This window comes from Maylandia zebra, linkage group LG2 (assembly GCF_041146795.1).
Source record: "Maylandia zebra isolate NMK-2024a linkage group LG2, Mzebra_GT3a, whole genome shotgun sequence".
NCBI classification, from domain to species: domain Eukaryota; kingdom Metazoa; phylum Chordata; class Actinopteri; order Cichliformes; family Cichlidae; genus Maylandia; species Maylandia zebra.
The window spans coordinates 38,944,370-38,958,618 of record NC_135168.1 but is presented as its reverse complement, the minus strand read 5'-3'; the positions used below and the strand labels follow the sequence as shown (position 1 = coordinate 38,958,618).

General features: G+C 40.2%; 1 protein-coding gene across 2 annotated transcripts in view; it reads left to right on the top strand.

The window, feature by feature from the left end:
- Positions 1–29: 29 nt before the first annotated feature.
- The window catches only part of mapk9 (mitogen-activated protein kinase 9), a 22,313-nt gene continuing 8,093 nt past the window's right edge, over positions 30–14,249 (top strand). The window contains exons 1-7 of one of the 2 annotated variants that reach the window (XM_024804757.2): positions 30–248; positions 5,063–5,209; positions 8,305–8,434; positions 8,736–8,794; positions 9,122–9,260; positions 9,637–9,802; positions 11,550–11,621. In XM_024804757.2, coding sequence (XP_024660525.2) covers positions 5,094–5,209; positions 8,305–8,434; positions 8,736–8,794; positions 9,122–9,260; positions 9,637–9,802; positions 11,550–11,621 — 682 coding nt within the window. In that variant the 5' untranslated portion in view covers positions 30–248; positions 5,063–5,093. Of the gene's footprint in view, positions 249–5,062; positions 5,210–8,304; positions 8,435–8,735; positions 8,795–9,121; positions 9,261–9,636; positions 9,803–11,549; positions 11,622–13,652; positions 13,725–14,249 lie in introns of both variants that reach the window. The other variant, XM_024804756.2, reaches the window with a different exon arrangement.

The window sequence follows — 14,249 nt, the reverse complement described above, 5'->3', positions numbered from 1 at the left end:
AACTCTGCGTGATGACGTCATGCTTGTGCTGGGTCTCTGCTTGTTGTGGCGTTCCCTTCCTCCGCACCCGTCCGTCCGTGCTGCCGCTGGAGTTAGCTAGGAACTAAAGGAAGGTCTGTCAGTCGTGACAGCTGGGCCGACCGTCCTTTTCAACTTTTCCAAGCCCAGGTTGTGCCTGAGGAGCTCGGGGAGTGTTTTATCTATATTTTCGATGCATGGGAGTGCCCTGGGAGAGGCGAAGGGAGAAGGTAGGTCTCGCCGCAGCAGCTGCATCCTGCTGCCCGTTCTCTAGTCCGCCGGAGCTTACAGTTCAGCCTGACTACCGCATTGCTGCCCACAGAATTGAAAAACAATGGTAGTGTAGGCCCTGCTAACTTCGTACCTTTACTGAGGTTTTGGAAAGTCAGATGTCGTTAATGCTGGTGTAACTTTAGCTGTGTAAACCGATGGTTTCTGACTGTGTTAAAGCACCGAGTGCCAACAGTGCTGCGGCCACGGTGTGTCATACCCGGGTGACTTCATACCTCACTGTGTGTGTGTGTGTGTGTGTGTGTCTGTGTCTGTTGTAGAGCAGGCGTGTAGCGCTATGAAATGCTAAAAATTCACGTCGTTTAGCTGTCAGTGCGCATACCTTACCCACAGAGCCTCGAAAACACACATGTAGTCCAAATTAATGACATTTGTGTAGGCCTGCTCACAAACCTTAACCACAGTCACCACAAGCGCAGGTGCAGATGCAATGAAAACTAGGGGGATTTTTTTTTTTTCACAGCCCAAGCTAGGTTTTTCTGGCATGTCATTGGCAAGGCGAGCCCGTCAGTGATTCAGCCACTTTGTGCGCACTGAACTTTTTAGTGGGATCACATGGATGTTCAGAGTGTGTCCAAGTTTGCTGTGTTTTAATTTGCATCCTTCTTCTTCCCCGGGAGACTGCTCTCAAAGACTAATTTGGTGTGTCTAGTTCAGCAGCAGTAGACTCCCGTGTAGTTTTACCCATCCCTGCTGTGTTTTGTAACTCTGCTACATCGAGATGAGATGCTGAGGCTTCAGGCCATGCTAATATGATCTCATAGCCAGCTCACTGACTCCCCATCTTAACTCCCAAGTCTAGGCCACGTCAGACCCCCAAGCCTGGACTAGACTGAACTGAACAGTCACTGCCACGAGCTTTGGTTGAGGTCCATGATGCTTGTGTGAAGGTCACTTCTCTCATCAACTCTTTGATCATCATACCATTGCATAAATATGGATTAGTGTAATAAGTATCATCAGGTAAGAGAAAGAGTACGTAACCCCCATCTTTTCATTCATATTCCAGATAACTGTATTCTTTACAGTTTATTTGAGTACATTTTCTCAGGCATAAAACTGTAACACTGTTTGCACTAAGAAAACATCCAGCTAAACTGGATATTCTATACTATTCTGATTCTGATAAACTATTGCTGCATAGAAAACAGTTAAAAAAATTAAATTAATAAGGCTTCCAGGCCTGAAAAGTGAAACCAACTGAGAAGTATCTTAAGCCTTTTCTTCTTCTTTTTTTTTTCAAATGGCTACGTGGGCTGGTGTTTTCCGCTGTTGACGTCACATTTTCAATCTCTATAGTACACAGGAGGGTTTGTATAATAGGTAATATTCCCCAACTGGTTGATTATATTCTGCCTTGATTTATGGGAGTAAATATATATAACTGTGTAAGTGAGAATGTGTGAACAATGGCCACAAGGGCCCCGATACCAGTGTTTTCCGGTTCTGCAGAAGTTTACGGGAAAACAGACCTCAGGCTTGACCTCTGTAAACACTTTCCTGATGACATAATGAGCTCAGTCGCTCATATCTTCGATACAACATAAACTCCATTTAGTAAATTTTGGGTATTCTAATTTTCAGAAAAGAGGATCACACACGGTGTGCTTATTGAGCCTGCGGTGTCACTGTCAGACTCACCCCTCGCTTGTCACATCGCTTTTCAAAACACCAACCAGATATGACACGGCGAAAACACTCGGCTCGAGGCTTTTACTCTTACTACGAGTAACCCTTGAAGCTCTTTTCTGAACTGAGCGGATTCTGTCATATTTCAGGCCTGCTTATAGAACAAAATGACTGGGTTTGCATCATTAGTGAGGTCATCAGGGTTATTGATATATACTGAGGTATCGAAACTCACCATTAAGGGTACGGGTGAGGTCATTAAATCTCGTCTTTATGTGGAAAAGAGTTAAAACAGGACTTCACAAACCAGTGGATGATGTCATAGTAGCTACGTCTACCTTTAATTCAGTCTGAGGGGAAAAAATGGAGACACTGTTGATGACAGTGTTCCCTGTAAGCTTTGAGATTAATAGGCAGTTTTGTGGTTAACATGGTTTAATCATCCTTTTTAAAATAATCATCAACCTAAAGCAGTGTTTTGTTTGTTTTCTCTGTAGCGATTGATAAAGTGTTTTAGCAGTTTATCTGCATTCACAGGATCAGCTGCATCAGTGTCGCCCTTAACCTTGGCTAGTAATGATTAATGGTATCATTCATAAGCAGTTTGTTCTGGGATGTCTCTTCCTTTTAGTGTACCCACAGTTGCTGAGGAATCTCTGGGGAACTTTTTTCCACACGATCGATTTCCCTTTTGATTTTAAATAAATTCCTCAGAGCCTGCTGCCCAGAACTGTGGCAGGTGTCTGCCTATGTTTCTGTTTGGCTTTCTGAGCAGTATGTAGCTTTAATCAAACAGTTGTTCCCTGTCAGTGTTTGTGCTGAATCGACTTTAGAATGACCCAGTAGTTGTGACTAACCTGGCACCAGGTGACTGATGAAGCTACAGTGGTTTTGGTTATGAGTAATGGTCTCCTCAGAGCATGCTTTAACTTGATGTGTGTGTTGCAAAAGCTGCACACCAGCTCTTATATGAAAAAATATAAATATCTCAAAATGCTGTTGTCAGTGAGGCTAAAATAGTCTTTTCTGTATTTTTTAGCAGAAGGTGTTTGTGTCCTGTGGCCTAAGATCTGTGCTGTTGAGACGTGCAGTACAGCTTTGGTATTAGCATGCTGTTTTGCCTGTACCTACGTTTTACATGTATGTAAACAGAAAAGCTCAGCTTGCGTGTCAGTCACAGCAGTCATGAAAATATATATCTGTCAGGACCATCATTGGAGATATCTGTGAGGAGGCCGTAGGAACGAGGCAATTGAGGGGGATGTTAGTAGCACAATAGGAAAAGGACAAAGCCAAAGAAGTTGTGAAAAACAAAAAGAATGAAGGAAGTAAAGGTCTTTGGAGTTTTTCCTTTGGGTGTAGTCAGAGAGCCAGCTGGATTTATGTTTGAAAGAGAGGAGACAGGCAGAGGAAGAAAGTAACTGAGAAGGATTCATTTTTCATCTGACTAATGGCAAGGTTGCAGATCGGTACCTCCTACACGTGAAGGCTTTTTCCCAGTGTTTGTTCATGGGCAAAAACCCCGGCCTACAAGCAGGCAAATAAGTCATAACAAACCACAGTAGGAAATAAACAATCATATACAATGGCAAGCAGAGACGTGGACCAGTGCCATCAGTAAATGTCGCCTTATTTGTCGATAACAATGTTTGGCTGATATAGCTCTATACCAGTGCATATCAACCAGTAATATTATTTACACATAACTTTCTTTCTTCATCTCAAAATGGAAGTTAAAACTGCGAAGCGAACAATGAAAATCCACACACACACATGCACTGGAGATTATTTAGGACATGTTTGAAAACAATTACCAGTGGCTGTTATGCTTTACATGGCATGGAAAAGGCCCAGCTGAGGCATGTATAGGTTTTGAAGGAACTTAGTTTGATCTCCAGGCAGTGATCTTTTACTGATGGCCTAGCTTAATTCAACAATGTGGCACTTACTGAGTGTGATGCAGCACAGTGGTATGTGACCCCTTCTTCCAGCTAATTTTGAAATGTATTCCTTGTATAAAACTCAGAATACGCATCACCTTCAGGTAAATGTATAATTGAAATAATTTGCACGCTAATTCTTGATTATTGGAGAATGAACTACAATTATTAGATTTTCTTTTGATTAATTTTTAAATAAATGTTTCCGTCTCCAGTTGAACATTTAAACTAAAGACACACACTTTGATATCTGACAGCAGTTCTCTTTCTAATTCCTTATGTAGCTCTTTGCTTATTGCAGTGACTTTAGCTTTACAGGTTTTTTTTTTCTGGTCCATTTGATCATAAACATCCTTTATTTTTCTCGTCAGTACTTTGTGTCTGTGACCACGAAATCCAGTGAGTGCTTGTCTCGCTGTTCCCCGCTAAAGGCGGAAAAAAATTGGTCTGCTTTAAACTGATGACTGTCTTCTGAAGGAATGACAAACAGCCGTGACTGCTTGGTGTTGCGTAGCTACACGATTATGTGTTCTCGCCCACAGATGTATGCACATGCGCACATAAACTATTGCCAAGAAACACTTTCATATTTTGTTATAAACACTCAAACACATCGTGTAATTTATTAACATGTATGTGCTCATCCAGTGCTGATAGCTGAACGCACACTTGTAGTGAAGCTGGATGCAGTTCAAGAAATAATGAAGAGACTCAAGCTAAATGCTGCCTGTGTGAGTGTGCGTGGTATGTTCGTGTTTACTGAGGGAACTGTAAGCTGTTAGCTTTCTCTCTCCTCTGTTTTAACAAGCACACCAAACATTAAAGGCTCAGCCTTTAGCTCCAGCCTTATGCTTCTGTTATCATAAAAAATATTGGAGAAACGTAAGGTTATCAATTAATCAATGAAAGCATTTAAAGTTCCATGCAAATCAAGTCAAAGTTAATCTTGGATTAGATATTTTTTGGGCCCTAACACACAAGTTCATCTTTAGTTTTAGAAGGTTTTCAAAGTTTTTACCTCAATAAAATGCTACATTCAACTGAGCCTGTCTCTCATCTGTTAAGCTGTGCTGTGTGCTCCTCTCCAGCCCTTTTCACACACTTTGAAACGGAGAGCAGAGGAGAGCGTACATGAGATTAGAACGTGGTGATATTCATCTGTTTTGTTTTCCTTTGTCCTGCAGACAGCGCTGGTGGTCCTGACTGTTCAGCAGGATGAGTGAGGCGGAGGGGCAGTTCTACAGTGTTCAGGTGGTGGACTCCACCTTCACTGTACTCAGGCGCTACCAGCAGCTGCGGCCCATTGGCTCTGGCGCCCAAGGCATTGTTTGGTAAGACAAAGAAGTTTTTTTCAGTCTTTGATTGATTAAATGGGCACAGGTTAAAACTTTAGACTGCTTTGGGAAATCTGCATTCTAACTTGCATAGTAAACAAAAACTCCTTTTTTCCCTACACCATAAACTTCCATACCATTCAAGTTAACACATAGTTACATTTCTCAGGAGGTGTAGGTTACTTAGAATATTGTGGCGTAGGATTAAAATGGGGTTACGGTGTACATCTGACGCTGTATAATTCACATGTTAGTGATTGTTGCTGAATCGGTTGAGCCCCTTTGGGGTCAGGTGTTAGATAAGCTGGCTCATTATCAAGTGTCACAGCTTGCAGCGACTCTTAAATAGAGACACAGTTAATGTGATCAGTAGTGTCAGCTGTGTTTTTGCTTCCATCATGAGTGTAAATGTTGCTGGAAAAAGTACTGTTATGTCAATATCATTGTTCCAAGCTGAAAATCTCACATTTGTTGAAGCTATTGATTAGAAATATTGGCACCCTTGACTTAATTCATTATTGGCTACATGATTATATCAAACGGAGCTTGAATTTAATTTTAGATACATTTCCCTGAATGTCAGACTTGCAGAGTACTGTGCAAAAGTCCTGAGCCATTATTTCTTTGTTTTGTTTCCAAGGAGCCAGATTTTCTGGCTCTGTTCTTGAGCAATCTTTCTCCAGGCTTTCTGATGGTCTTCAAAGGTTTTCTTTGGAGATTGGCTGCTTTTTGAGGCCAGTCCATGTACCTGACCATTTTCAGAAGATTTGTATTTTTGTTTTGTGTTTTTGTTTGTTAAACCACTTACACCAGGGGTCGGCAACCTGCGGTTCCGCGTGGTTTGGGAAAATAAACTGGAAGTATTTAGCTGAAGTGTATTTTATTTATGTTAGTTCTTTTTTAACTTGTAGTTCTAAATTGGAAGATTATTGTGATATTGAAATATAAAAATAAAATTATATTCTATTATTTTTTCATTGCTCAAAATAAGCGTCACACTCGCGGAAGCCGGTGTACCCGCCAAAACGCCGTGCATTTATCGAGACTTTCAACCCCAGGTAGGCCAATTATGGATCTTCAGATCCACATTATGTCAGCAGCTGTTCTCTATTGTGAACTACGGCTGCTTGATTATGGCAAAAATGATAATCACGATTATTTTCACTGAAATTGAGATCTCGATTATTTGATAATATTTATTTAACAATAACAATGTGTTGAATAATGGCTTTAAAGATTGTCAAAAAATAATATAAAATAGTGTGCAAATACTGATAACAGTGCAAATGTTTGCAATATAAAAACTAAATGAAAAATGTAAACATTAATTTTTAGTGAACTTAAAAATACTGCATAATATTTATGCATACAAATAACCAAACATCAAGGCAAGCTGTGCAGCCACACAATGCACAATTGCATCAAACTGACATTGAGGTATGTCAACTAAAGTTGCTGCTCCTTCATTGTTTGATCGTATGTCACTTTGTGAGCGGTCTTCAAATGATTGAATACATTTGTAGTGTTGCTCTGTGGTGCAGCTACGACACCGTAGCAAAGTTTACACACTATGTCTACTTGATCCACGTCTGACTCCACGAGCCCATAATGTTTCCACACCACTGAAATCGTTTTACCTCTCTTTTCGACCAATGGCATTCTTTCTTCAGCAGCCATTATCCTTTCCTCTCCAAATAACTTCTGCAGAAGTTATTTGGAGGTTAGCAGAGGTTCAGGAGCAGAAGTCCCATTGTAAACATACCACGGCAGAACCGACGATGTTTGCATGAACATGCTTTTCAGCACCTCTTTATAGGCCACTTTTCACACACGGTTGCTGTACACATACAGCCAGTTGTAGCTTTTCAGCTCACAGCCCGACACATACCAACACAACAGCACAGATAGCGCAGATGTCAAGGCGGCGAGGCGTGATTGCGGGTGGCGCTCAGGTGCGTCCGCCTCCCCTGCAGCGGCGCTGCAGAGCATGCCCTGCCACACACATTAACCAGGTAAAATACATATTTTACATATACATATCTTATGGGATGATTCAGTGTTGATCCCTTAAGTTAGGTGTACAAAACAGACATATTAGCAAAGAACCAATGTAATATAATGTGTGTCTTTAGGCACTTTGTTAGACAGAAACACAATTTATTCAGATTTCCTTAGTTGAGTCAATGGAAAATGACATCCAAAGAACAGCTTTGAATCTACTTAAAGAAGCCTGGAGAACTATTCCTGAAGACTACGTGACTCAGGCTCAGGCTGTGTAGACGTTTAAAGATGTTCATCTCAATTTTTAACTTTCAAACTTGTTGGAATTATATATAGTCTCCCTTTCACTCATATACTGTATTTAAATGTGTTTTTGTACATGTTTCAGTAAATCACTGCCCCCATTCAGTTCGGGTTCAGGTTGCTTTATGGGTACAAACCCATGGGTAGATTTGGTCTGCAGTCGTGAGTCATCTATCCTCACACGCACCCCACACCTGTTTTATGTTGTATTCTATTAATTTGCATTGTTGTGTTATACTTTTATTTTCGTAGGTTTTATTATGAAGCACTTTGTGATTTCTGTCTGTGAAAAGTGCTATATAAATACATTTTACTGAGAGTTAAACTGCTGTGGTTTAGGTCGGCGGTCCCCAACCTTTTTTGCGCCACGGACCGGTTTATGCCCGACAATATTTTCATGGACCAGCCTTTAAGGTGTCGCGGATAAGTATAACAAAATAAAACTAGTACCGGTACCGGAAAAAAGAAAATTTATTCATAACACACGTAAAAAGACCCAGGAAAACAGAGTAAACGATAAAAACGATAACAAAATAACGCTGAAAACCGATAAAAACCCTGAAAACTATACATTTCACACCTGATTATTTTCCTCTGTGCAGCCCCGATCATGTTTAAAGTAGGGTCGTAAAAAATTATATTTTTATTTTTACTATTTTTAAAATGTGAATGAAACTGAATGTGTAACTAGGAATTTTTGAATAAGCTGTTTTCTCTGGGATGCACTTAGTTTCTTCTTTGCTAACATTTGTCTCTGTCTTTTTTTTCTTTAATGAAATCTGTTGCAGCTCTGCTCTAGATACGGTCCTCAGTATACCAGTGGCAGTGAAAAAGCTGTGTCGGCCCTTTCAGAACCAGACCCACGCTAAGCGCGCCTACAGGGAGCTGGTGCTGCTCAAATGTGTCAACCACAAAAATGTAAATCTTCTTTTTCGACCTGCAATAAAATGTGTTGAACATTTGATGAAGGTTAAACCGAGGTGTGGCAGAAAAATGTTAAAGTTGATAATTTCCATCTTCTCATGTGTTGGACAATATTTCTAATATTAAGAGGTAGCCAGAACATATGTAATATAAATTTAAGTTCAAGTCATCTCCTTGGACTAAATATAACATTTCTGGTTTGGGGTAACAGAAGCCCTGCTGTGCCTTTAGTTGGGCCTCACCAGTAGGTAGGAGAGCGACAGAGTAGAGTAACGGCTTGTCTCTCTGCTTGCAGATCATCCGTCTGATCAATGTATTCACGCCTCAGAAGTCCCTGGAGGAATTTCAGGATCTGTGAGTGGCACTCAAGTGTTTTTTGGCTGCTTTGGTTTTCTCTCACATGCAAAGATTTAAGCTGAAGTATTTTGCGTCTTTTTTTCATTTAACAAACATCCTCTTATTTACTTTCCAACGTTCTCTAATCCTCTGCGTTGCTTTCATTCGCTCTCTGGTTTCTATTTTTCACGCTTTGCTTTTGTCACATTTCCTTTATCTGCTTTCTTATTTTGTCTTCTTTCTGATTGTTTTTTAAATTCCTGTTATTTTGTTTCTTTTCTTTGCACTTGTAGCTCTCGCACAGTAGCACACAAACACAGTTTGCACTTGTTCCCCTCCTCTCAGGTATCTGGTGATGGAGCTAATGGATGCCAGCCTATGCCAGGTGATCCATATGGACCTAGACCACGAGAGGATGTCCTACCTGCTATACCAGATCCTTTGTGGAATCAGGCACCTGCACTCTGCTGGCATAATCCACAGGGTAAGTGCAAGCAGTAAATGTGTTGCTGGCTAAAAGAGTCACTCTGAAAACACAGTAACTTAATACTTAAATAGCGCTTAAAAGTGTAACGTTTCCCATGTTGTGTCTGTAACCTGACAGCTCTTTAATATTTATTAATACATGAAAAAATTTGCATTTATTTAAACTTTTGCTTGTTTTGTGTATTTTAGCATTAGCCAATGAGTATATCTTTGATTCTGAAATAACATTATTCATTTTGTATTTAGATAATTCTTCCAAAGTTTACTTTATAAAGTGGTTAAAATGGTTGTATTACGTTTCCATCTGCTTGTCAACTTTAAGATTATTGTGCCTGTTTTCCTAAAGATTTATCGAATTTTTTTTCCCCCTTCAGGATCTGAAGCCCAGTAACATTGTGGTTAAGTCAGATTGCACACTAAAGATCTTGGACTTTGGCTTAGCTAGGACAGCCTGCACTAATTTCATGATGACCCCGTACGTGGTGACCAGATATTACCGTGCCCCGGAGGTCATTCTCGGTATGAAGTACAAGGAAAATGGTGAGTACAAACCAGCCTTAAAAAAATCTTTTAAACACTACTTGGTCAACATGTAACACTGCTCTCTTTCAGAATAATTATTTTCTAATAATCTGTTTAACATGACTTTATGTAGCGTGTCCGAAAATCATTTAACCCATCAGGACTATCAATACAAGCTGCTCCCTGGAGTTCTTCATGTTCTCGAAAAGCCAGGTTTTTTTAAACTTTATGATTAATTTAATGCTCCCAAAAAAACCCCCAAACAACAACACTCACTGAACACTTTATTAGATGCACCCTGCTGGTACTTGGTTGGTCTCCCTTCTACCTTCAGAACTGGGAAATTCCCAGCAGATCAGCAGCCCCAAAACCACGCCACCTTCAGAGTCGCTTAAATTGCATTTCTTCTAGGGCTGGTTATCGTCACTGATTTCTAGGATCGATTCGAATCCGATTCACAAGGTCCCGAATCGATTCGATCCACAATCCGATTCGATTCATTTGATTTGAATTGGGGAAATTTTGCCTCAGACAGTCAGAAATATTATAATTCTGATCACTTATCAGTACATATCTATATTTTTATATCTATAAAAAGAAAGCTGACACTTGTGAGACTTTATCAAAGGTGTGAGCATCACAGCAGATTCCTTTGTGTCAAAGTAACTGAGGATAAAACACAGAAAAACATGAAGGCTGTTTTCCTGGTCTGGGTTTTTGTAGCAGATGACCTTAAAAATATTGTGCAGTAGATCAAAAACGAAGCAGAGCAAAGTTACTGAGGTTTGATTAGAGACACAGCTAAGCATTTTGCAATTTTGCATAATTTTAAAAAGTTTAAATTTGTTCAGTATTGAACAGCAGAAATGAGGCTTTCTTGTCGTAAGTAAAAAAACAAAAAACAAACAGCGACTGACACTGTAGACTGGTGGGTAATAACTAGGGGTGGGTTTTGATTATCGATTTAGAGAGGGAGAGAGAGAGCTCTACATGAAGTGTGATTTTTATCGTGGTGGAAGCAAAACAGCAAAAGTAAGAGGAAATTTGTGACGATGTTTATGTGAAGCGTAGTTTGGATCATCTTTAGTGGCTGGTTCAGTCAATATTGTTTGGAGAGAGATAAAAGATGCAGCTTCAGAATCGAGCGCAAAAAGGACGTAAACCTAAAGTGCCCGCCGACGCTTCAAAATCAGTCTGCTTTCAGCCCCGACGGCGTGAGAAAGGCAACATCTCACTGATTCGGATGCGCCGGGTCTGCGTTTTGTTTTTACATCTTTGTGCAGAATCCGTGTACCTGCTCTCATTTACTGTTTTAGCTGTTTGGTGGTTGTAGAAATTTTGTGAGGTTTAACCTGAGATTCTGGCGTTTCAGGCAAAATAAATTTATATTTAAAAATCGATTCAGGATTTTAATGAATCAATATCACGTTATCCAAGCCAGAATTGATTTTAATCGATAATCAAAACCCAGCCCTACTTTCTTCCCTATTCTGAATCTCACTATGATCTACAGCAGGTCATCTTGAGGCATGTCTGCATGACTAAATTGAGTTTCTGTCATGTGACTGGCTGATTGGGTATCTGCATTAGTGAGCAGTGAACAGGTGTGCCTAATAAAGTGAAAGGTGAGTGTATATTAGCAATGGTTCTCATGTACAAAGTGGAAACATTTAATGGTGATTTTGACTCGTCATAGTAAGTTTGACTCTTGATATATTAGCATGATGTTAACAAATATGTTTACTATACCACCACTCTGCTGCAGTGGACCTGTGGTCAGTTGGCTGCATAATGGCTGAAATGATTTCTCACAAAGTCCTCTTTCCTGGAAAGGACTGTATCCTTTCTTGTTTGTCTCACACAACAGTTGGTTGCTCTGTCTGGAGCCAGGAGACACTGAGATATTTTTGTTTATTAAAGGCAAGAATTGTTTATTTAGTTGTATAAAACACATCTGGAGGGGGGAATCAAAGCAATAGTTAAGTTAATATTCTGAGAAATGTATACTCTGTGTAGAGCCGTGTAGTTGTCAGTATAGCCATTGCAGTCAGAGATAGAAACCTGACCCATGATTAGGGCTGCCACAAACGATTATTTTGATAGTCGACTAGTCACCGATTATTTTTGCGATTAGTCGACTAATCAGATCATCCATTGGACATACAGCTTATTGCACCAGCAGCATCTGCTCTTATATAACTATCATTAGCTTACAGCTTTAAGTGTTTAAGGTATGTGCTAACTAAAAATAAAGACAAGATGATAGTTTATTACATTTTAATGAAATCTGCAGATTGTTGTGGTTTAATAAACTCCTTGCTATCTAAAATATAACAGGACACCGGAGTAAATTCTTGAGCATCTCACACTTCTGATAATCAGCTGTCTGCTTGACGTTTATTCAGCTGTGTAAAAACTTTAATCTCAGCCAAACCGATTTACTCAGGAACAAATAAAATACTAAAAAAAAGCCAAACAATAACATTTTGAAGTTATCTAAGTGACTTATATATATATATTTAACCTGAGTAGCGAAAGACGGCGGTGGGTTTGAAAACGATTTGCCGGGAGTCCGGTGTTCTCACGGCTCTAGTTAGCCTAGCCTAGCCTCCGGCTAGCTATCGAGCTAGTGGGTAACAGACGTCTTTGAAAACGTCGGAGCACTTTTGAAAATATGTGGTGTCTTGATAAACTGAGCAGATATTTGAGGTTTACACAGCTACATTCTCGCCTGAAAATATGTTAAACATTTATTTTGTGACCCAGAAAGAATAATAAGAGTAAAACCAACTAGCTGCCACCATTGTTGGAAACTGAGCTGGGCCGCGCTATGAATTCTGGGACACAGCTTCTTCTTCTTCGGGGTTTAACGGCAGTTGGCATCCTTGTACATGCAGTGCTGCCATCTTCTGTTTCAGTCTGTTATTACACTCTTAAATCCTGCTACTTATTCCTGCGTCTTTCAGGATCTTACAAAGCTTCAAACGACACGTCGACTATTAAATCAGTCGTCGACAATTTTGATAGTCGACGTAATCGTGACTAGTCGACTAATCGTGGCAGCCCTACCCATGATATTATTTATCTGCTAAACAGACAGGTTATCTCAATCTTTTCTGACCTGGGTTAATTACAGGGTGGAGCATGAAATATGACTCATCATATTGGGGTAGGTTTGCAAAATGGAAGTAGTCCTTGAACTGCTCTTCAAAGAATGTAGCTAAGCTGTGAGACCAATCATTTATAGGAGTGAAACCTGCCAAGTGTTTACATTTATGTAATGGCTGAGTGGACTTGGAGTAGATTCTCTGGAGATATTTTCAGAGAGAGAACTTTTAATTTTTAGTGAAGCTGAATTTCAGGGAAAAAGAGGAGCTGATGGGTATTTGCCCCTGACGACCACTGACAAGCAAGCAGTCGACTTGGAGAGTGAGAGAGAGAAACGAAATACAGCCTGTCCTGCTAAGTGCGTGCAATTACACACATGAAAAATGAGGGAGAGAGCAACAGCTGTGCAAACTGATAAGCCAGGCTGTGGAGAAAGGCGTGGAAAGCTGAGACTGACTCCGAGAGAAAGAAAAGCCTGAAGATGGCTATGATGAAAGCCTCAGGCCGCGACTCTGCTGGCAGATGCACCAAAACCGATGAGAGCTCGTGTTTCGCATTTTAAATGTTTCTCATTCAAATTTGAATCCATAGAGCATGATTTCCATCATTCTGTGTGTCACTTTATGTTACTATACTTTCAGTGTGGATTGTATTATCTAGTTGATGTTATCTGGTCACTTTTAAGTTAATATCTCTTCTGTGTGGTTATGTGTGTGTGTTTGTGTGCATCTGTGCGTGCTTGTGCGTTTTCTGTTCCCAGTGGACATCTGGTCAGTGGGGTGTATCATGGGAGAGATGGTAAAGGGCAGCGTCATCTTCCAGGGCACTGATCGTATCCTTCGCAGCTCTCATCGTCTCTGTGCCAGTTGTTGTCCCTCCTCCTCCATCGTCATTCACACTCTATCAAATATTTCTAGTCTTGTGGGTCTCCCGGCACACTCGCATCTTCTCAGCTGCTGAATTTACGATTTACAAAACACTCGGGCTGAGTTTAAACTTAAAGTTTTGTGTTTTCTCTGCAGAGTCTAACTCATTATACACTGATAGGAAATATTTATTTTACAGATCACAACCCACTGATAATTTAGAGAAGTTTTTACTGTTAATACATCCATTATAGGTCAGGCTCTAATTCCCGTTTCTCTTCAATAAATATTAATCTCTCTTGTTACATATGTAAGCTGCCTCTTAGCTCCCAGCTTCCCCTTTGCATTCACACCCGAGTAGCTGAGAATGGATGCTGGGCACAAGTGTGAGTCGATGATAGATTGCTTCCCATCCTTTGAAGTAATTGCCTTGCGCAGAAGTAAGTCAACAGACCGTGCACATCTGTATTTTTAGCCATGCTAAAATGGTT